Here is a 24,158-nt window from a genome sequence, read left to right as displayed (position 1 = left end):
AACTGCCGCCAGTGTGCCAGAATGCGCTCTGGGTCGTTAGTAAATTCAGAGCGTTGTAAGATTATCGGTTTGTACATTCAGAGAGTTTTGCTCTCCTAGCACATACTGCACCGATTGACCCTGGATGCTCTGACCAAGGAGTAGGGTTGATCCGTGTGTTCCTCAACAGCAGTCAAGTACACAAGTTAACTGGCCAAAGTTGGCTTGCTACTTCTAGACACAAATGGGAGAACACCTCACTCTAACCATTTCACTTGCCATAGCAGAGCTGGTTAGGCTGTTTACATTTAATCATGACTCTTATTTCTTCCCCCTACATTTACTGACACAGGTCATATTAAGCGGGTGTTGCATTTTTGTAAATTCATGAATTATTCTGCCTCTGTCACACTCAGATGAGAGTAATCGAAGTAGGTAGCCAGAGTGAATTTATGAACGGAAGAGATACTAACAGGATAACAGTTGTTCAAGTTCAGCATGGCTAGCTAGCAAAGATACTTTTTTAACACCTGCATCTAGCTGTACCACCAGATAAGGATGAGGGGGGAAAAGTCGATCACTCACCTACTCCTCCAATGACATGACATCCTCCCAGAAGCTACAGTAGCTAGCTAACATTAGCATCCAGGTTTTAGTCTTGCTTAATAAAGAGGTACATGAATAGATAGGCTAGCCTATTAGCCACATTATGACTTAGGATCAATTGCCATTGCTAGCTTGATTGTATTGACATTCCCAGCCATAGTTACATTCATCAGTTCTTGTCCAAAATATTGAGGCATTGAAACTGAAAGAGGGCATCCTGAATGGGAGGAGGCAGCAAACAATGTACCAGTCTGTGATTTACATCCTGATAGCAATATTACCAAGAAATACCAAGAAATGTATTGGTGAATAATATTAGCTAATCATTGCTTGAACTGCATCATTCTAGTTTGCCAATAATGCCTATACGTCATGGACTTGTTAGTCAAGTAGAACCTATTTTTAAAACCTCTTATGAAGTTGGTTTTGTAGCATAAACTGGGAATTAGATTTTTTTTTCACTGATATTATGATTGTCTGTTTGTTTCTTATTTGCTAAGGAGTTAAAGCACTGTCAGTTCCACTTTAAGCTAACACATTTCCTTTCAAGTCGCCATTGTCAGTCCTTCCCCGTACATTGCTGTTTGCCTAAACAATAAAATATGTTGCAGTGTAACGAATGTGGCTGGGCTGGGGCAGATAAGAGGGACAGGGGTCTTTAAGTGAGGCTCCTTATTGAATATTTACCGCTAATAGAATTCTAACGACCATGTTAAGACAGAACACGAGATGAATTGGCTAGTCCTCAGGCAGACAGAGAGAAGTGGAGTGTGTGTGTAGAGGGGGTTGGAGACGGTTTTACCTAATATAGAGAATGGAGGAAGAGGAATATCTAGACGATGGACATAGGCTACAGGGTGACTTGCAAATGCTGAACCCAAATCTGCAGTCCAAACCCTTGTATCTCAGCGCCCTGGACCATTAAATGCAAACCACAAACACCTGGAATTTAAACATCCTGCAATTCATCAAAACAAATCTCTAAACATTAGGGAAACATCAGAGCTAATGCATCTAATGGATCAACCAGGCAAAGCGTCAATACAGGACTAAGATTGAATCCTACTTCACCGGCTCCAATGCTTGTTGGACGTGGCAGGGCTTGCAAACTATTACGGACTACAAAGGGAAGCACAGTCGCGAGCTGCCCAGTGGCACAATCCTACCAGACGAGCTAAGTAACTTCGATGTTCGCTTTGAGGCAAGCAACACAGAAGCATGTATGAGAGCATCATCTGTTCCGGACGACTGTGTGATCACGCTCTCCATAGCCTATGTGAGTAAGACCTTTTAACAGGTCAACATTCACAAGGCCGCAGGGCCAGACGGATTACCAGGACGTGTACTCCAAGGATGCGATGACAAACTGGCAAGTGTCTTCAATTACATTTTCATCCTCTCCCTGTCCGAGTCTGTAATACCAACATGTTTCAAGCAGACCACCGTAGTCCCTGTGCCCAAGAACACTAAGATAACCTGTCTAAATGACTACCGACCCATAGCATTCCCATATGTAGCCATGAAGTGCTTTGATAGGCTTTTCATGGCTCACATTAATACCATTATCCCAGAAACCCTAGACTGACTATAATTTGCATACCTCCCCAACAGATCCACAGATGGAGCAGTCTCTATTGCACTCCACACTGCCCTTTCTCACCTGGGCCAAAAGGAACACCTACATGAGAATGCTATTCACTGACTACAGCTCAGCGTTCAACACCATAGTGCCGTCAATTGTACAACTGAATGCCTTCAACTGAAATGTGTCTTCCGCATTTAACCCAAGAACCCTGGGACTAAACAACTGCCTCTGCAACTGGAACAAAGTCTAGGTCCAAAATGCTTCTTAACAGCTTCTACCACCAAGACATAAGACTCCAGAACAGCTAATCAAATGGCTAACTGGACTATTTGCACACCCCCCCCCCCACCCCCATTTTAAGCTGCTGCTACTCTCTGTTTATTATCCATGCATAGTCACTTCAGCTCTACTTCCATGTACATATTACCTTAATTACGTTGACTAACCTGTGCCCTGCACATTGACTCTGTACCAGTACCCCCTGTATGTAGCCTCCATTGACTCTGTACCAGTACCCCCTGTATGTAGCCTCCACATTGACTCTGTACCAGTACCCCCTGTATGTAGCCTCCACATTGACTCTGTAACGGTACCCCCTGTATGTAGCCTCCACATTGACTCTGTACCAGTACCCCCGGTATGTAGCCTCCACATTGACTCTGTACCAGTACCCCCTGTATGTAGCCTCCACATTGACTCTGTACCAGTACCCCCTGTATGTAGCCTCCACATTGACTCTGTAACGGTACCCCCTGTATGTAGCCTCCACATTGACTCTGTACCAGTACCCCCTGTATGTAGCCTCCACATTGACTCTGTAACGGTACCCCCTGTATGTAGCCTCCACATTGACTCTGTACCGATACCCCCTGTATGTAGCCTCCACATTGACTCTGTACCGGTACCCCCTGTATATAGCCTCCACATTGACTCTGTACCAGAACCCCCTGTATATAACCTCCACATTGACTCTGTACCAGAACCCCCTGTATGTAGCCTCCACATTGACTCTGTACCGGTACCCCCTGTATATAGCCTCCACATTGACTCTGTACCAGTACCCCCTGTATGTAGCCTCCACATTGACTCTGTAACGGTACCCCCTGTATGTAGCCTCCACATTGACTCTGTACCAGAACCCCCTGTATGTAGCCTCCACATTGACTCTGTAACGGTACCCCCTGTATGTAGCCTCCACATTGACTCTGTACCAGTACCCCCTGTATGTAGCCTCCACATTGACTCTGTACCAGTACCCCCTGTATATAGCCTCCACATTGACTCTGTACCAGAACCCCCTGTATATAACCTCCACATTGACTCTGTACCAGAACCCCCTGTATGTAGCCTCCACATTGACTCTGTACCGGTACCCCCTGTATATAGCCTCCACATTGACTCTGTACCAGAACCCCCTGTATATAGCCTCCACATTGACTCTGTACCGGTACCCCCTGTACATAACCTCCACATTGACTCTGTACCAGAACCCCCTGTATATAGCCTCCACATTGACTCTGTGTGGTCCTTCTGTAGCTCAGTTGGTAGAGCATGGCGCTTGTAACGCCAGGGTAGTGGGTTCGATCCCCGGGACCACCCATACGTAGAATGTATGCACACATGACTGTAAGTCGCTTTGGATAAAGCGTCTGCTAAATGGCATATATTATTATTATTATTATTATATTACCAGAACCCCCTGTATATAACCTCCACATTGACTCTGTACCGGTACCCCCTGTATATAACCTCCACATTGACTCTGTACCAGTACCCCCTGTATGTAGCCTCGCTACTGTTATTTTATTGTTGCTCCTTAATTATATGTTATATATCTATTTTTCTTCTTTATTTTTTTAAATATTTTTTTTACATTAGTTTATTTTAGAAAATACTTTCTTACACTTATTTTTCTTAAAACTGCATTGTTGGTTAATTAAGGGCTTATAAGTAAGCATTTCACTGTAAGGTCTACTACACCTGTTGTATTCGGTGCATGTGACAAATACAATTTGATTCAAATTAATCTACCCGTCAATGGCAAGCAAAAAAAACAAAATGAATGAAGTTAATCTGAACAATTGGTTATGTACCAATATTAAATATATATATATAGAGAGAGAGAGAGAGAGAGAGAGAGAGAGAGAGAGAGAGATGAAGAAAGACAAAGAGAGAGCATGCCTAGCTGTCTGTTTTAATACTTTTTTTTCATCCAGCCCAAATGTGCCAATCATACAGCCTTTCTGCAGGTCGTGGCGAGGGACTGTGTGTGTGTGTGCGTGTAGAATAAATAGGAGAGAGGTGGTGTTTCTGACCTGTCATTCTCAGCTCCTGCTGTGACTCCAGCAAGACTACTACAGTAAGGTACCCAGCAAACAAAAATGAGTTATGTGAAAGTTCCCAGAACATTCGTTCGGTCACCACAAATGTTCTCATAACACAAAAACTGTCCAGTCGTGAGGATGATTATAGAATGTTGTAAGAACGTTCCTAGAACACATTTAAAAGGTTCTTTAAAGGTTCCCAGAATCTTTTATGAGATTGTGGGAAGTGTCTCGCAAAATTTATGTTCCCAAAAAAACAAAACCTGTCCAGTTGTGTGGATCGTTCTGCAATGCTTCTTTTAGGGTGCAAAAAATATTCACTCAATGTTACAAAAACATTCCCAGAACACATTTGTTCTGTTCTTTAAAGGTTCCCAGAATGTTTCATTGGGTTGTGGGAACGTTGTGGGGATATGACAAGAGATAAAACTGTCCAGTTGTGCTGACATTCAGATCATGTTTGAATCAGGGGGCACAAAACATTCCTTTGATGTTGCAAGAATGTTGACAGAACAACCTTTCTGAGTTCTTTAAAGGTTTCCGGAACATTTAATTAGGTTGCAGGAACCGTGTGGATACCTTACAAGAGTTAGGTTCCCAAAACATTTACATTACATTACATTTAAGTCATTTAGCAGACGCTCTTATCCAGAGCGACTTACAAATTGGTGCATTCACCTTATGACATCCAGTGGAACAGTCACTTTACAATAGTGCATCTAAATCTTAAAGGGGGGGGGGATACTTATCCTATCCTAGGTATTCCTTAAAGAGGTGGGGTTTCCGGTGTCTCCGGAAGGTGGTGATTGAAGGTGGTGAAAATGATATGGTCAGTTGTGATGACATTCAAACAATGTTTTAAGTTAGGTTGCACAGGTCTTTCCTGTAATGTTGAACAATGTTCCACAAATTCCAAATAAGTCCGTTTTTATGACGTTCATAGCATATATTCCATTGATGTTCTCTCTATATACATTTTACCTTGTGAAAAAGAGCGTCACCAATTGGTGATGGTCTCTGGAAGAGGTGTGTTTAAATATAGGTACAATGGTCCTGACACCTCTGTTAGAAGGCGTGGTAATGACCAGTAGGAGACAGAACCACTGTATTTCAATTTCATAGTTTTGTTCGAAAGAAACATGGTTAAAGAATATGTTGTCTTGTCTTCTGGCTCTGCAGCCAGAACCTTAACCCTCTGCACCACCAGGCTATATCTATCTATCTTGAACTTAATGGGAATCTTAGCTAATGTTCTTGGTTTGCAGGGTAATCACTACTCTACCTAGTGAGGATATCAACTGGGGCGTCTGTTTTTTTTATTTGACCTTTATTTAACTAGGTAAGTCAGTTAAGAACACATTCTTGTTTAACAATGATGGCCTAGAAACAGCTGGTTAACTGCCTTGTTCAGGGGCAGAACAGACAGACAAGGTACAAATCTGTCATTCTGCCCCTGAACAGGCAGATAACCCACTGTTCCTAGGCCGTCATTGAAACATAAGAATTTGTTCTTAACTGACTTGCCTAGTTAAATAAAGGTAAATTAAAGTTTAAAAAACAGACGAGACAGGCCCCGCCTTACAACTTTTCAGAATGCAAAGCATAAGAGAGAAAACTGAGATCATGGTAGGGATCGTTAGGGCATGCAACTGAAACAATTCAAAACGTTGTGCAATGGAAAACTAAAACAAGCATTTCTTATTGGACATGTTCAATTAGTATCTCCTAGTTTCGTCCCATGTTTTTCCGCTTGGTGCCTAGGGAATAGAACTCACCTTTTCTGCTGGGAGAAATTACAACAGAATGAGGACAACCTGCCAATTAGCCACTAATCGGCAATCGCTTATCTCATTGCTGCCTGCATGGGCCTTGTTAGCCATGCAAATCAGGAGAAACTAATTGACACAGTGAAGTTAAATCAGATATGATAACGGACCAGCGATGCCACGATGGATTCTAGGCTCTGAATAGGGAACTATAGTGACGCCATAGACAGAGATGGCTTCTACAGACTAGGCCTAGATCTAGAGTAGCAATCATGTCGTTTCTTCATAGTTGCCGTTGTGGTTAAGGGCTATTTGATCATAGAGGATCATTATTCTCATGGGGAATCAACATGAAAGAGCTGTAAATGAATGACCAATACATTGAAGGAAATAACTCACTATAACTCCCTCGTAATAATGAATTTAAACCGACTCATACATTTAATATGAGGCAGATGGGTTTAGCATGCAGCAACACTACTCTACTGTTGCCTATTGGCTCCTATCATAGTTTTATAACCAATGACTAAACTCCCCTCCTCTCATCTGGCTGAGGCTTCACCAGTCACACAGAGAGGATAAATCCTGGCAGAAAGATGTTTGGAGACAGAGCAGTACCCGGAGCTGGGAATGGGGGTTTGGAATGGGATTGGGAACGGGGTTGGGAATGTAATGGAGGGTATTGGGAGGGCATGGGAAATTGGGAAGCTGTTTTCAATATGGAGATAATATAATTGGCATTAGCGCCATCAAACATAGAGAGACAATAATGCTACCCCCTCCTCCCCAATTACCAAGCCCCCTACATCCCAGCTCATACAGCCACGGTAAGTGCTGGGATGTCCGGACACTAAACCCTACCCTAATCTTAACCCTTACCTTAAATGAGTTGCTGCCTCTAACATTTACAATGTTAGATGGTTCTTCACACTGAAAGTAGTCTATTGGCCAGGAGAAGCTGTCATTTTTTCTGAAACAGCCATTACAAACTTCAGCACACTATAGCAACCGCTAACATGTGAACATGTTCAAAAATATAACGTCCAAATCATCTGAAATCAACTCCATATTTGGTTTGATGTTACTTAAAAGGTGATTTGGCCTTTAAAAAAACATGCTTCAATGGAGTAGGGACCTATGATGGTCACAGGGCAAATGAGAGTATCAGTGGCATAAACCTTTCAATGTTACATTGAGCTGGGTGAATAGAATATGAATGAAAGTAATCCAATATGCTGGAATAGGAATAAGGTCATGCACATAAAAAAAGAACTCATCCTTCCTAATATTAAACGGCACCGACTGCCACTGGTAGGGACGTACCAAGGATCCCTGATACCACAGACCATGGAGCCACTGGTAGGGACGTACCAAGGATCCCTGATACCACAGATCATGCAGCCACTGGTAGGGACGTACCAAGGATCCCTGATACCACAGACCATGCAGCCACTGGTAGGGACGTACCAAGGATCCCTGATAGGATCAGCCACTGATAGCACAGACCATACAGCCACTGGTAGGGACGTACCAAGGATCCCTGATACCACAGACCATGCAGCCACTGGTAGGGATGTACCAAGGATCCCTGATACCACAGACCATGCAGCCACTGGTAGGGATGTACCAAGGATCCCTGATACCACAGACCATACAGCCACTGGTAGGGACGTACCAAGGATCCCTGGTAGGGATGTACCAAGGATCCCTGATACCACAGACCATACAGCCACTGGTAGGGATGTACCAAGGATCCCTGATAGCACAGACCATACAGCCACTGTACAATTTCCGTCAGCAAAACCGCTGTCCTCCATTAAAAAGGGAGAGATGGAAACCCAAGGTCCGCGATGGAGAGGAGGAGGAGAGGAATGAATGGAGGATGAGACGAAGGGAGTGACAATCAAAGACAAGCCTGTCTAACATTCTGTTATAGTAAATCACTCTGAAAATGACAAAGACAAGCCTGTCTAACATTATGTTATAATAAATCACTCTGAAAATGACAAAACCGCCTGTCCATTCTGTTATAGTAAATCATTAAAATGACAAAGGCCTCACTAACATTCTGTTAGTAAATCACTCTGAAAATGGAAACCTCAAACATTCTGGTCACTCGAAAATGGAAAGACAAGCCTGAACACTCTGGTAAATCACTCTGGACAAAGACAAGCCTGAATGAAATGGAGGATGAGATTCTGTTATAATAAATCACTCTGGACAAAGAGTGACAATCAAAAATGACAAGCCTGTCTAACATTCTGTTATAGTAAATCACTCTGAAAATGACAAAGACAAGCCTGTCTAACATTATGTTATAATAAATCACTCTGAAAATGACAAAGACGAGCCTGTCTAACACTCTGTTATAATAAATCACTCTGAAAATGACAAAGACAAGCCTGTCTAACATTCTGTTATAGTAAATCACTCTGAAAATGACAAAGACAAGCCTCACTAACATTCTGTTATAATAAATCACTCTGAAAATGACAAAGACAAGCCTGTCTAACATTCTGTTATAGTAAATCACTCTGAAAATGACAAAGACAAGCCTCACTAACATTCTGTTATAATAAATCACTCTGAAAATGACAAAGACAAGCCTGTCTAACATTCTGTTATAGTAAATCACTCTGAAAATGACAAAGACAAGCCTGTCTAACACTCTGTTATAGTAAATCACTCTGAAAATGACAAAGACAAGCCTCACTAACATTCTGTTATAGTAAATCACTCTGAAAATGACAAAGACAAGCCTGTCTAACACTCTGTTATAATAAATCACTCTGAAAATGACAAAGACAAGCCTGTCTAACATTCTGTTATAGTAAATCACTCTGAAAATGACAAAGACAAGCCTCACTAACATTCTGTTATAATAAATCACTCTGAAAATGACAAAGACAAGCCTGTCTAACATTCTGTTATAGTAAATCACTCTGAAAATGACAAAGACAAGCCTCACTAACATTCTGTTATAATAAATCACTCTGAAAATGACAAAGACAAGCCTGTCTAACATTCTGTTATAGTAAATCACTCTGAAAATGACAAAGACAAGCCTGTCTAACATTCTGTTATAGTAAATCACTCTGAAAATGACAAAGACAAGTCTGTCTAACATTCTGTTATAGCAAATCACTCTGAAAATGACAAAGACAAGTCTGTCTAACATTCTGTTATAGTAAATCACTCTGTAAATGCTACATTCCCCCACTGTAGAACCAGTACATTCTTTGAGAAATTCCAGGTAACACTTCCTAGTATAAATAATGTATTTCAAGTGCATCTATTCTATAACAATGTTATAGTGCATTATAATTCACAAGGATTGTGTATCTGTGCCATTCAGAGGTGAATAGACAAGACAAAAGATTTCAGTGCCTTTAAAAAGGGTCTGGTAGTAGGTGCCCGGCCAGGCGCAGCGGTTTGTGTCAAGAACTGCAACGCTGCTGGGTTTTTCAATTTCCTGTGTGTATCAAGAATAGTCCACCACCCAAAGGACATCCAGCCAACTTGACAACTGTGGGAAGCATTGGAGTCAACATGGGCCAGGATCCCTGTAGATTTGAGGCAGTTCTAAGGGCAAAAGTTGCAACTCAATATTAGGAAGGTGTTCTTAATGTTCTGTACACTCAGGGTATGTTTATTAGCAGTTACATCGGAATTGCTACCAAATTCTCCCAGTTAATTCCCTGATAGGAGTTTTGTTTCTGATCACGGGGCGGCAGGTAGCCCGGGGTTAAGAGAGTCGGGCCAGTAACTGATAGGTTGGTTCAAAACCCTGGGCCGACTAGGTGAAAAATCTGCCGATGTGCCCTTGAGCAAGGCACTTACCCCTAATTGCACTTTTAAGTCAGTCTGGATAACACCGTGTGCTAAATGTAAATCACAGCAGACTGCATTAACAGACTCTGTGCTGGAGAAGAATGAAGGAAAGGAGCAGAAAGGAAATGCATCTTTAAGAAGGTTGCTATTTTTACTCAGCCTTTACGTTATCTTACTCTGAGGAACACACACGTACACACACACACACACATGCAAAATATACACACATTTACTCTTACACAGTCGCACACACAAATGAGTAGAAACACACTTTTTTAAATGGAATATGTCTTCCCTCACAATTCACCAGAGGGAAGTTGAAGAGGCGTGTAATCATTAAAAACATGTTTAAACTTGAACTCTATCTGTCCCACACCCGCCTGTCTCTCGCTCTCTTTTTGAATTGGCTCACCATTATTCAACCACCATCTCTCTCTCCGTGTCTCTCTCCCTCTGTGTCTCTCTCTCCCCTCCCTCCCTCCTCTGGCAGACAGGTACTGTAGATGTGACCTCATTAACTAGAAAGTAGGTCTCATTTGAAAGTGAACGGAATAAATTGAGTCACTGCCTCCCGTGGAGAGGTAAAATAAACCCTTCCTCATTCTCCCTCTTCCCCGACCTTCTCTCTCCCTCCTCCTGCAGAGTGCTGCATACTGTATCTATTTTCAGGGGTCTCCTTGGCAGGCGAAGTGTTTGGCCTAACTATTTAACACACAGGCCCACTGACTGGGCTGCCTACATGCAGCGCTGCTTTCAGTAAATCAATCCCTGCTCTGAAAGAAAGAGGAAGAGATGCAGAGGGGATGAATACACAGACAAATTCTCTCTCGTTCTCTCTTTCCGGCAGCTCTTCAACTGCTGCAACATCCTCACTGAGTGTCACTCATGCCCACCCCATCATACAGGTTCTGTTGCCACCCTACCACACCGGATCCAATCAGCAGAACCAGAATAGGAACTAACATCAAGCCAAACATAGCCCACCCTCCATCCCTCCACTTGTGCCTGCTCCTGTCCCCTACTCTACAATCCTGTACCCTACTCTACAGCTGCTCCTGTCCCCTACTCTACAATCCTGTCCCAGACTCCACAGCTGCTCATGTCCCATACTCTACAGCTGCTCCTGTCCCCGACTCCACAGCTGCTCCTGTCCCCGACTCCACAGCTGCTCCTGTCCCCGACTCCACAGCTGCTCCTGTCCCCGACTCCACAGCTGCTCCTGTCCCGGACTCCACAGCTGCTCCTGTCCCCTACTCTACAATCCTGTCCACAACTCCACAGCTGCTCCTGTCCCCGACTCCACAGCTGCTCCTGTCCCCTACTCAGCAGCTGCTCCTGTCCCCTACTCCACAGCTGCTCCTGTCCCCTACTCTACAGCTGCTCCTGTCCCCTACTCAGCAGCTGCTCCTGTCCCCTACTCCACAGCTGCTCCTGTCCCCTACTCTACAGCTGCTCCTGTCCCCTACTCTACAGCTGCTCCTGTCCCCTATTCAGCAGCTGCTCCTGTCCCCGACTCCACAGCTGCTCCTGTCCCCTACTCCACAGCTGCTCCTGTCCCCTACTCAGCAGCTGCTCCTGTCCCCTACTCAGCAGCTGCTCCTGTCCCCTACTCAGCAGCTGCTCCTGTCCCCGACTCCACAGCTGCTCCTGTCCCCTACTCCACAGCTGCTCCTGTCCCCAACTCCACAGCTGCTCCTGTCCCCTACTCCACAGCTGCTCCTGTCCCCTACTCCACAGCTGCTCCTGTCCCCTACTCCACAGCTTCTCCTGTCCCCTACTCCACAGCTGCTCCTGTCCCCTACTCCACAGCTGCTCCTGTCCCCAACTCCATAGCTGTCCCTGTCCCCTACTCCACAACTTCTCCTGTCCCCTACTCCACAGCTTCTCCTGTCCCCTACTCCACAGCTTCTCCTGTCCCCTACTCCACAGTTGCTCCTGTCCCCTACTCCACAGCTGCTCCTGTCCCCTACTCCACAGCTTCTCCTGTCCCCTACTCCACAGCTGCTCCTGTCCCCTACTCCACAGCTTCTCCTGTCCCCTACTCCACAGGTTCTCCTATCCCCTACTCCACAGCTGCTCCTGTCCCCAACTCCACAGTTGCTCCTGTCCCCAACTCCACAGCTGCTCCTGTCCCCTACTCCACAGCTTCTCCTGTCCCCTACTCCACAGCTGCTCCTGTCCCCAACTCCACAGCTGCTCCTGTCCCCTACTCCACAGTTGCTCCTGTCCCCAACTCCACAGCTGCTCCTGTCCCCAACTCCACAGTCGCTCCTGTCCCCAACTCCACAGCTGCTCCTTTCCCCTACTCCACAGCTTCTCCTGTCCCCTACTCCACAGCTGCTCCTGTCCCCAACTCCACAGTTGCTCCTGTCCCCAACTCCACAGTTGCTCCTGTCCCCAACTCCACAGCTGCTCCTTTCCCCTACTCCACAGCTTCTCCTGTCCCCTACTCCACAGCTGCTCCTGTCCCCAACTCCACAGCTGCTCCTGTCCCCTACTCCACAGTTGCTCCTGTCCCCAACTCCACAGCTGCTCCTGTCCCCAACTCCACAGTCGCTCCTGTCCCCAACTCCACAGCTGCTCCTTTCCCCTACTCCACAGCTTCTCCTGTCCCCTACTCCACAGCTGCTCCTGTCCCCAACTCCACAGTTGCTCCTGTCCCCAACTCCACAGTTGCTCCTGTCCCCAACTCCACAGCTGCTCCTTTCCCCAACTCCACAGCTGCTCCTTTCCCCTACTCCACAGCTTCTCCTGTCCCCTACTCCACAGCTGTTCCTGTCTCACACTGGACCTAATACTACAGAACACCAGACCTGACCCAAACCCCTATGATAGACTAATACTACAGAACACCAGACCTGACCCAAACCCCTCTGATAGACTAATACTGCAATACACCAGACCAGACCTGACCAAAACCCCTCTGATAGTCCTGGTACTGCAGAACACTAGACCTGACCCAAACCAATCTGATAGACTAATACTGCAGAACACTAGACCTGACCCAAACCAATCTGATAGACTAATACTGCAGAACACTAGACCTGACCCAAACCAATCTGATAGTCCTGGTACTGCAGAACACTAGACCTGACCCAAACCAATCGGATAGACTAATACTGCAGAACACTAGACCTGACCCAAACCAATCTGATAGACTAATACTGCAGAACACTAGACCTGACCCAAACCAATCTGATAGACTAATACTGCAGAACACTAGACCTGACCCAAACCAATCTGATAGTCCTGGTACTGCAGAACACCAGACCTGACCCAAACCCCTCTGATAGTCTAATACTGCAGAACACCAGACCTCACCCAAACCCCTCTGATAGACTAATACTGCAGAACACCAGACCTGACCCAAACCAATCTGATAGTCCTGGTACTGCAGAACACTAGACCTGACCCAAACCAATCTGATAGACTAATACTGCAGAACACCAGACCTGACCCAAACCCCTCTGATAGACTAATGCTACAGAACACCAGACCTGACCCAAACCCCTCTGATAGACTAATACTGCAGAACACCAGACCTGACCCAAACCCCTATGATAGACTAATACTGTAGAACACCAGACCTGACCCAAACCCCTATGATAGACTAATACTGCAGAACACCAGACCTGACCCAAACCCCTATGATAGACTAATACTGCAGAACACCAGACCTGACCCAAACCCCTATGATAGACTAATACTGCAGAACACCAGACCTGACCCAAACCCCTCTGATAGACTAATACTGCAATACACCAGACCAGACCTGACCCAAACCCCTCTGATAGACTAATACTGCAATACACCATACCAGACCTGACCCAAACCCCTCTGATAGACTAATACTGCAGAACACCAGACCTGACCCAAACCCCTCTGATAGACTAATACTACAGAACACCAGACCAGACCCAAACCCCTCTGATAGACTAATACTGCAATACACCAGACCAGACCTGACCCAAACCCCTCTGATAGACTAATACTGCAGAACACCAGACCTGACCCAAACCCCTCTGATAGACTAATGCTGCAGAACACCAGACCTGACCCAAACCCCTCTGATAGACTAATACTGCAGAACACCAGACCTGACCCAAACCCCTCTGATAGACTAATACTGCAATACACCAGACCAGACCTGACCCAAACCCCTCTGATAGACTAATACTGCAATACACCAGACCAGACCTGACCCAAACCCCTCTGATAGACTAATACTGCAATACACCAGACCAGACCTGACCCAAACCAATCTGATAGACTAATACTGCAGAACACCAGACCTGACCCAAACCCCTCTGATAGACTAATGCTACAGAACACCAGACCTGACCCAAACCCCTCTGATAGACTAATACTGCAGAACACCAGACCTGACCCAAACCCCTATGATAGACTAATACTGTAGAACACCAGACCTGACCCAAACCCCTATGATAGACTAATACTGCAGAACACCAGACCTGACCCAAACCCCTATGATAGACTAATACTGCAGAACACCAGACCTGACCCAAACCCCTATGATAGACGAATACTGCAGAAGACCAGACCTGACCCAAACCCCTCTGATAGACTAATACTGCAATACACCAGACCAGACCTGACCCAAACCCCTCTGATAGACTAATACTGCAATACACCAGACCAGACCTGACCCAAACCCCTCTGATAGACTAATACTGCAGAACACCAGACCTGACCCAAACCCCTCTGATAGACTAATACTACAGAACACCAGACCAGACCCAAACCCCTCTGATAGACTAATACTGCAATACACCAGACCAGACCTGACCCAAACCCCTCTGATAGACTAATACTGCAATACACCAGACCAGACCTGACCCAAACCCCTCTGATAGACTAATACTGCAATACACCAGACCAGACCTGACCCAAACCCCTCTGATAGACTAATACTGCAGAACACCAGACCTGACCCAAACCCCTCTGATAGACTAATACTGCAGAACACCAGACCTGACCCAAACCCCTCTGATAGACTAATACTGCAATACACCAGACCAGACCTGACCCAAACCCCTCTGATAGACTAATACTGCAGAACACCAGACCTGACCCAAACCCCTCTGATAGACTAATACTGCAGAACACCAGACCTGACCCACACCCCTCTGATAGACTAATACTGCAATACACCAGACCTGACCCAAACCCCTCTGATAGACTAATACTGCAGAACACCAGACCAGACCTGACCCACACCCCTCTGATAGACTAATACAGAACACCAGACCAGACCTGACCCAATATAGACTAATACTGCAGACACCAGACCAGACCCACACCCCTCTGATAGACTAATACTGCAGAACACCAGACCTGACCCACACCCCTCTGATAGACTAATACTGCAGAACACCAGACCTGACCCAAACCCCTCTGATAGACTAATACTGCAGAACACCAGACCAGACCTGACCCAAACCCCTCTGATAGACTAATACTGCAGAACACCAGACCAGACCTGACCCACACCCCTCTGATAGACTAATACTGCAGAACACCAGACCAGACCTGACCCACACCCCTCTGATAGACTAATACTGCAGAACACCAGACCAGACCTGACCCACACCCCTCTGATAGACTAATACTGCAGAACACCAGACCAGACCTGACCCACACCCCTCTGATAGACTAATGCTACAGAACACCAGACCTGACCCAAAACCCTCTGATAGACTAATGCTACAGAACACCAGACCTGACCCAAACCCTTCTGATAGACTAATGCTACAGAACACCAGACCTGACCCAAACCCCTCTGATAGACTAATGCTACAGAACACCAGACCTGACCCAAACCCCTCTGATAGACTAATACTGCAATACACCAGACCTGACCCAAACCCCTCTGATAGACTAATACTGCAATACACCAGACCTGACCCAAACCCCTCTGATAGACTAATACTGCAATACACCAGACCTGACCCAAACCCCTCTGATAGACTAATACTACAGAACACCAGACATGACCCAAACCCCTATGATAGACTAATACTGTAGAACACCAGACCTGACCCAAACCCCTATGATAGACCCCATAGGAAAATATTATTATGATGTTGTGATGCTACACTTTATGGTGTGTGTGTGTATGCGTGCGTGCGTGCATGCGTTCGTGCGTGTGTGTTTCTCACCAGCAATAGCAGCAGCACCATGTCGGCGTGGTCACACACACATGCCACGTGCAGGGCTGTCCAGAGGTCCTCATCCTGCAGGTTGACGTTAAGCCCTCGCTCAATCAAAACCTCTGCAGCAAACACGTTGTCATGACGAGCACACTATGGGATAGAGAGAGAGAGAGAGAGAGAGATGAAGAGAGATAAAAAGGGAGAAAGAAAGAGACAGCAGGGAAGAGAGAGTGGTGGTTGGATAATGGTGAGCCAAATGAAATTGTTGATTGTTTTTCAATTATAGTAGCGTTTCTGCTGAGGCACTGTCAAATGTTCTACGGTCCAGGGAACATTCAAAATGTATTTGCATACATGGATGAAATGTATAATACAGTACATTTAATCAAAACTCCTATCACCATGGTGGCTATAATATTTCATTATCATAATGTGTACAGTGTGGGAACAATCTAAATAGTTAAAAACAATAGGTGGATGTGTTTGTGTGTGTGTGTGTGTGTGTGTGTGTGTGTGTGTGTGTGTGTGTGTGTGTGTGTGTGTGTGTGTGTGTGTGTGTGTGTGTGTGTGTGTGTGTGTGTGTGTGTGTGTGTGTGTGTGTGTGTGTGCAGGGCCGGCTTTAGCCTTTTCGTTGCCCTAAGGGAGATGTGGTTGGGGAGCCCTCCTCATCACAGTGAAACATTTTAGTGTCCCCCCTTTTGATGCCGGAGTGAAAAATGTCAATTTTCTGCAATTCTACCAATTTCACCATGGGGTGGAGAGAACATTTTTGCAGTTTTAAAGGGGAATAACATCAAATTTAATCTCTGACTCGTTGTTGGACTGTCTGTCAACGTGCAAACCTCTCTCACTCAGGGAGAGCGAGGTAGAGCGAGGTAGAGCGAGAGCTAGAATGAGAGATAGGTCCCTGAGTGAGAGACACGTTGACAGACAGTCCAACAACGAGTCAGAGGGATTTAGGAACAAAGACACATGATCTGAATTTTTAATTATCCCCCTTCAAAGCTATTTCCTACAATTCAGCACATTTTGCCATGATGTATGCCAAGTTAATATGATATCTGAGTGAGAGTGGCTAACAAAATCAATGGGGGACCCTGGAGGTCAGGGCCCCTGGGATTGTGCCCTGCGTGCCCGGGTAGTCTTTGGCCATGTTTTTTTTTAAAGTTAGATAGTTGGCTAGACTAACTAACGATCAAAAAATGTACATGGCTAATTATCAGCAAATGAGTTACATAACAAGAGATAAACTGCATGTGCACAACCACATTTATAAATTGCATCTGTTGTATTCTACTATTCTAACTGTCAATAGTAAGTTGAGACACCGACCGAGGACGCTTCTGTTGCTTATGTCTGGAGTTGGCCATGTGTGTGTGTTCTTACCAGGTGTAGAAGAGAACCACCAGAGGAGATAGGAGTGTTGGGGTCAGCTCCCTCCATCAGCAGACACAGCACTGCAACATAGAAAGAGAGAGCAATATTACTTTATATATTACACACTTATAAACCACAAACGCCTAGTGTGTGAACCCATGTGGATATAGTAACAACAAAGATAGACAGGACGATAGACAGGACGATAGGCAGGACGATAGACAGGATGATACACAGGACGATAGACAGGACGATAGACAGGAAGATAGACTCCAGTATAATCCCCTGTGTGTGGCTTGTACTCCGCGTGCCCTTGAGGAGTCAGTCACTTATCAGGCAGTCAGACATCAGTCAGTCAGTCAGTCATCAGTTATCAGTCAATCAGTTTTCAGCCATCAGTTAGTTATCAGTCAGACAGTTGTCAGTCAGTCATCAGTCAGTCATCAGTCAGTCAGTTATCAGCCAGTCATCTATTAGTCAGAACCTTATCAGTCAGTCAGTCAGTCAGTCATCCATCAGTCAGTTACTTATCAGTCATCAGTCGTCAGTCGTCAGTCAGTTATCAGTCAGTCATCGGTCAGTCATTAGTCCTCAGTCAGTCAGTTATCAGCCAGTTATCAGCCAGTTATCAGTCAGTCAGTCATCAGTCAGTTACTTATCAGTCAGTCAGTCATCAGTCGTCAGTCATCAGTCAGTCAGTCATCGGTCAGTCATTAGTCCTCAGTCAGTCAGTTATCAGTCAGTTACTTATCAGTCAGTCAGTCATTAGTCCTCAGTCATTCAGTTATCAGTCAGTCATCCGTCAGTCATTAGTCCTCAGTCAGTCAGTTATCAGTCAGTCGTCAGTCAGTCATCAGTCAGTCAGTCATCAGTCAGTCAGTCAGTCAGTCAGTCAGTCATCTATCAGTCAGTTACTTATCAGTCAGTCAGTCAATCATCTATCAGTCAGTTATCAGTCATCTATTAGTTACTTATCAGTTACTTATCAGTCAGTCAGTCAGTCAGTCAGTCATCAGTCGTCAGTCAGTTATCAGTCAGTCATCGGTCAGTCATTAGTCCTCAGTCAGTCAGTTATCAGCCAGTTGTCAGTCAGTCATCAGTCAGTCAGTCAGTTATCAGCCAGTTATCACAGTTGTCAGTCAGTCATCAGTCAGTTATCAGCCAGTTATCAGTCAGTTGTCAGTCAGTCATCAGTCAGTCATCAGACAGTCAGTCAGACATCAGTCAGTTATCAGTCAGTTATCAGCCAGTTATCAGTCAGTTGTCAGTCAGTCATTGGTCAGCCATTGATCAGTCAGTCATTCAGTCATTAGTCCTCAGTCAGTCAGTTATCAGTCAGTTGTCAGTCAGTCATCAGTCAGTCATCAGTCAGTCAGTCATCTGTCAGACATCATTCAGTCAGTCAGTCAGTCATCAGTTATCAGTCAGTCGTCAGTCAGTCAGTTATCAGTTAGGCAGTTATCAGTCAGTCACCAGGCATTAGTCCTCAGTCAGTCAGTCAGTTGTCAGTCAGTCATCAGGCATTAGTCCTCAGTCAGTCAGTCAATTGTCAGTCAGTCATCAGGCATTAGTCCTCAGTCAGTCAGTCAGGCATCAGTCAGGCATCAGTCAGTCAGTTATCAATCAGTCGGTCGGTCATCAGTCAGTTACTTATCAGTCAGTCAGTCAGTCAGTCAGTCAGTCAGTCAGTCAGTCAGTCAGTCAGTCAGTCAGTCAGTCAGTCAGTCAGTCATCTATCAGTCAGTTACTTATCAGTCAGTCAGTCAATCATCTATCAGTCAGTTATCAGTCATCTATCAGTCAGTTACTTATCAGTCAGTCAGTCATCAGTCGCCAGTCAGTTATCAGTCAGTCATCGGTCAGTCATTAGTCCTCAGTCAGGCAGTTATTAGCCAGTTATCAGCCAGTTGTCAGTCAGTCATCAGTCAGTCATCAGTCAGTCAGTCAGTCCTCAGTCAGTTATCAGTCAGTCATCAGTCAGTTATCAGCCAGTTATCAGTCAGTCATCAGTCAGTTATCAGCCAGTTATCAGTCAGTTGTCAGTCAGTCATCAGTCAGTCATCAGTCAGTCAGTCAGTCAGTCATCAGTCAGTTATCAGTTAGTTATCAGCCAGTTATCAGTCAGTTGTCAGTCAGTCATTGGTCAGTCATTGATCAGTCAGTCATTCAGTCATTAGTCCTCAGTCAGTCAGTTATCAGTCAGTTGTCAGTCAGTCATCAGTCAGTCATCAGTCAGTCAGTCATTAGTCAGACATCATTCAGTCAGTCAGTTATCAGTTAGGCAGTTATCAGTCAGTCATCAGGCATTAGTCCTCAGTCAGTCAGTCAGTCAGTTGTCAGTCAGTCAGGCATTAGTCAGGCATCAGTCAGTCAGTTATCAATAAGTCGGTCAGTCATCAGTCAGACGTCAGTCAGTCAGTCAGATGTCAGTCAGTCAGTTATCAGTCAGACATCAGTCAGTCAGTTATCAGTCAGTCATCATTCATCAGTCAGTCATCAGTCAGACGTCAGTCAGTCAGTTATCAGTCAGACATCAGTCAGTCAGTTATCAGTCAGTCATCATTCATCAGTCAGTCATCAGTCAGACGTCAGTCAGTCAGTTATCAGTCAGACATCAGTCAGTCAGTTATCAGTCAGTCATCATTCATCAGTCAGTCATCAGTCAGACGTCAGTCAGTCAGTTATCAGTCAGACATCAGTCAGTCATTTATCAGTCAGTCAGTCAGTCATCATTCATCAGTCAGTCACCAGTCAGTTATCAATCGTCAGTCAGTCAGTCAGAGTGTATCAGAGTGTATGAGCCCACCACCATTACAGTAGCAGTTGTGAGAGGTGGAGTATCTGCCTGGATCACATCACATCAGAATACATCAGCTCTCCTAAGCCAGAGTGCACTGACTAAAACACTGACACAGATCTGCACTACAAATATAGTAACTACATCATGCGCCACACAATGACACAGAACTGGTCATTCTGCTCTACAAACTGTCATATATTCTCCTGCACTCACACAGACATTGATCTGCTTTACAAAAAGCTGAACTCTATTGAAAAAGCAACACTGAACTGTTGATCCTTTAATCAAAGACTCACACAGATCTGGCCCAACCACTCCCCAACCACTCCCCAACCACTCCCCAACCACTCCCACCCACTCCCATCCACTCCCATCCACTCAAAATCCACTCCCAAACCACTCCCATCCACTCAAAATCCACTCCCAAACCACTCCCATCCACTCCCAAACCACTCCACCACCACTCCCATCCACTCCCATCCACTCCCAAACCACTCCCATCCACTCAAAATCCACTCCCCAACCACTCCCATCCACTCAAAATCCACTCCCAAACCACTCCCCAACCACTCCCAAATCACTCCCATCCACTCAAAATCCACTCCCAAAACACTCCCAACTACTCCCAAACCACTCCCAAACCACTCCCATCCACTCAAAATCCACTCCCAAAACACTCCCAACTACTCCCAAACCACTCCCAAACCACTCCCATCCACTCAAAATCCACTCCCAAAACACTCCCAACTCACTCCCAAACCACACCCAAACCACTTCCATCCACTCCCAACCACTCCCAAACAACTCCCATCGACTCAAAATCCAACTCCCATCCACTCAAAATCCACTCCCAAAACACTCCCAACTCACTCCCAAACCACTCCCAAACCACTCCCATCCACTCCCAACCACTCCCAAACCACTCCCATCCACTCAAAATCCACTCCCAAAACACTCCCAACTACTCCCAAACCACTCCCAAACCACTCCCATCCACTCAAAATCCACTCCCAAAACACTCCCAACTACTCCCAAACCACTCCCAAACCACTCCCATCCACTCAAAATCCACTCCCAAAACACTCCCAACTACTTCCAAACCACTCCCAAACCACTCCCAACCACTCCAAACCACTCCACACTCCTCCTAAACCTCTCCAAACCACTCAAAACTAATCACAAACCACTCCAAACCACTCCCAACTACCCCCAATCCAAACCCAACTACTCCTAAACCACTAGCAAACCACTCCTATCCATTCCCAAAACACTACCAAAACACACCAAACCAATCCCAAAACACTCCCATCCACTCCCAACCACTCCCAAACCACTTCCAACCACTCCCAAACCACTTCAAACCACTCCAAACCACTCCAAACTCCTCCTAAACCTCTCCAAACCACTCAAAACTAATCACAAACCACTCCAAACCACTCCCAACTACTCCCAAACCACTCCAAACCACTCCCAACTACCCCCGATCCAATCCCAACTACTCCTAAACCACTAGCAAACCACTCCCATCCATTCCCAAAACAGTACCAAAACACACCAAACCAATCCCCAAACACTCCCATCCACTCCCAAACCACTTCCAACCACTCCCAAACCACCCCAACCAACTCCAAACCACACCATACCCACTACCAACCACTCACAACCCACTCCCAGCCCAATCCCAACCACTCCCAACCCACTCCCAACTCACTCCCAATCACTCCCAACCACTACCAAACCATCACCAAACCACTCCCAAACCACTCCAAACCACTCCCAACCCACTCCCAACATAATCCCAACCCACTCCCAACCCATTCCCAACCACTCCCAACCCACTCCCAACACAATCCCAACCACTCCCAACCCATTCCCAACCCACTCCCAAACCACTCCCAACCCACTCCCAACCACTCCCAACCACTCCCAACCCACTCCCAACCCACTCCCACCACTCCCAACCCACTCCCAACCACTCCCAACCCACTCCCAACCACTCCCAACCAAACAATAATGATTCTACTGAGAGGGAGAAACGGAGATGAAAAGACAGAGAGCATGAGGAATTGAGAGAGATGGACAGAGAGAGAGAGAGGGCTGTAGAGATTTTTCCTCAACAACAGATAAACATTGGGAGACCTTACCTCAGCAAAAGACCAAACTACTGTGCCATGCAAGCTGCAGACACACGCACACTAACTCACTGACTCTCTATTTAACCAGAGCTGTTAGCAGTGAGGGTAATAACCACTGTCATTACCATGGTGATCATACCATTTCCATCCCATGAACCCTAGTGATGAACCCTATGGGGTCGCTTAGCCTAAGTGATCGTTATCTAAATAAATGTGTTTTTAATGATCACACACGTGCACACACATGCACACACATGCACACACATGCAGACACACACACACACACCCACACCCACACACACACACACACACACACACACACACACACACACACACACACACACACACACACACACACACACACACACACACACACACACACACACACACACACACACACACACACACACACACACACACACACACGTCAGCTGGTTAGGGCGGATACATGTCAAGCTGAGCTAGGACATAACACCAGCATAACAGTAATTTAACGGTGGTACTGCAGTAGAGTTTGACCATGCAGTGCGTGTTTCAGTAGAATCAATAGAACTTGCTAGTCAGTTAGATCCTCAAAGTATCTTTGCAGGCTGCTCCATTAATTTCTCTCTAGGTCATATTCCTATACTGTAAGGACCTCACTGATCAACCAACCAATCTCTGCTTTTTCCTGATAATGGGAGATCCTTAATTGTTTATAGATTAATTAGAAACACACACACAGGCATGTACAGTACACAGACATATAGGCATGAGTACACAGTCACCGAAACACAAGCACACACACACACCACACACACACTTACATGCCACCTCCTTGGTGCTTAATGGAGCTTAAATGGCTGCTGAGGAAGAACACAGCTTTCGTTAAGTTAATCAACACAATTATCCCTCTCTCTCTCTCTTGCTCTCTCTCTCGCACACACGCCTAGCTCTCACTCCTGCCTGAAGCTCAGGAATATAATCCCAGCTATGTTAGTAATCAAGTTTCATTTAACAGAGTTAGAGCAAATGATATGAAATAGTTGCAGTATTATTGTTGTTTTCAATGAGTCATTAGTGTAGTATTAGTTTCTAATCCCAATATAAGGTTGTGGTGGTTGCATCACCCGACACCTACTTTAGTTGAATGGATTGGATAAAATTGTCTGCTAAATGATTAAAATGTCATGTAAATTGCATCTTATTTAGTATTTTATTACTATTATTATCATAAGAGACTGATACAGTCAGGCGTCCGTCTGGACGGCCTCAGGTTTGTCGGACATTCCATTCCACAGCAGGAGGACCTGTCTGTGTTTTTATGGGACATTATTGAGCGTGACTCAACAGAAGTCAGAAGTAAAAAGCGGCAGTTTGTTTTGACCCTCAGGGCAATCAGACAGAGAATTGCCGTATGCTGGACTATATTGTGGATTTTATTCTATTGGATCATGTCAACACTTTCCAGCGCTCTCTTATTGGTCCATACGTCAACACCACCCAATGTTCCATTTTCCTATTGGTCCAAGTATCAACACTCTCCTCTGTCCTGCTCTACTAGTGGTCCATATGCCAACCCTAGCCACTGTCCTGTTCTACT

General features: G+C 45.5%; 1 protein-coding gene across 1 annotated transcript in view; it reads right to left on the bottom strand.

Annotated features, from left to right (window-relative positions):
* LOC124044168 (unconventional myosin-XVI-like) overlaps positions 1-24,158 on the bottom strand; it is a 519,573-nt gene that overhangs the window by 447,550 nt on the left and 47,865 nt on the right. Inside the window, exons 3-4 of the mRNA XM_046363671.1 lie at positions 17,651-17,721; positions 16,271-16,414 (exon numbers count right to left, since the gene is read on the bottom strand). Of these exons, the coding sequence (XP_046219627.1) occupies positions 16,271-16,414; positions 17,651-17,721 (215 nt within the window). The remainder of the gene's footprint in view (positions 1-16,270; positions 16,415-17,650; positions 17,722-24,158) is intronic.

The sequence above is a fragment of the Oncorhynchus gorbuscha genome, linkage group LG09 (genome assembly GCF_021184085.1).
Source record: "Oncorhynchus gorbuscha isolate QuinsamMale2020 ecotype Even-year linkage group LG09, OgorEven_v1.0, whole genome shotgun sequence".
NCBI lineage: Eukaryota > Metazoa > Chordata > Actinopteri > Salmoniformes > Salmonidae > Oncorhynchus > Oncorhynchus gorbuscha.
This window is presented reverse-complemented; position numbering and strand designations above follow the sequence as displayed.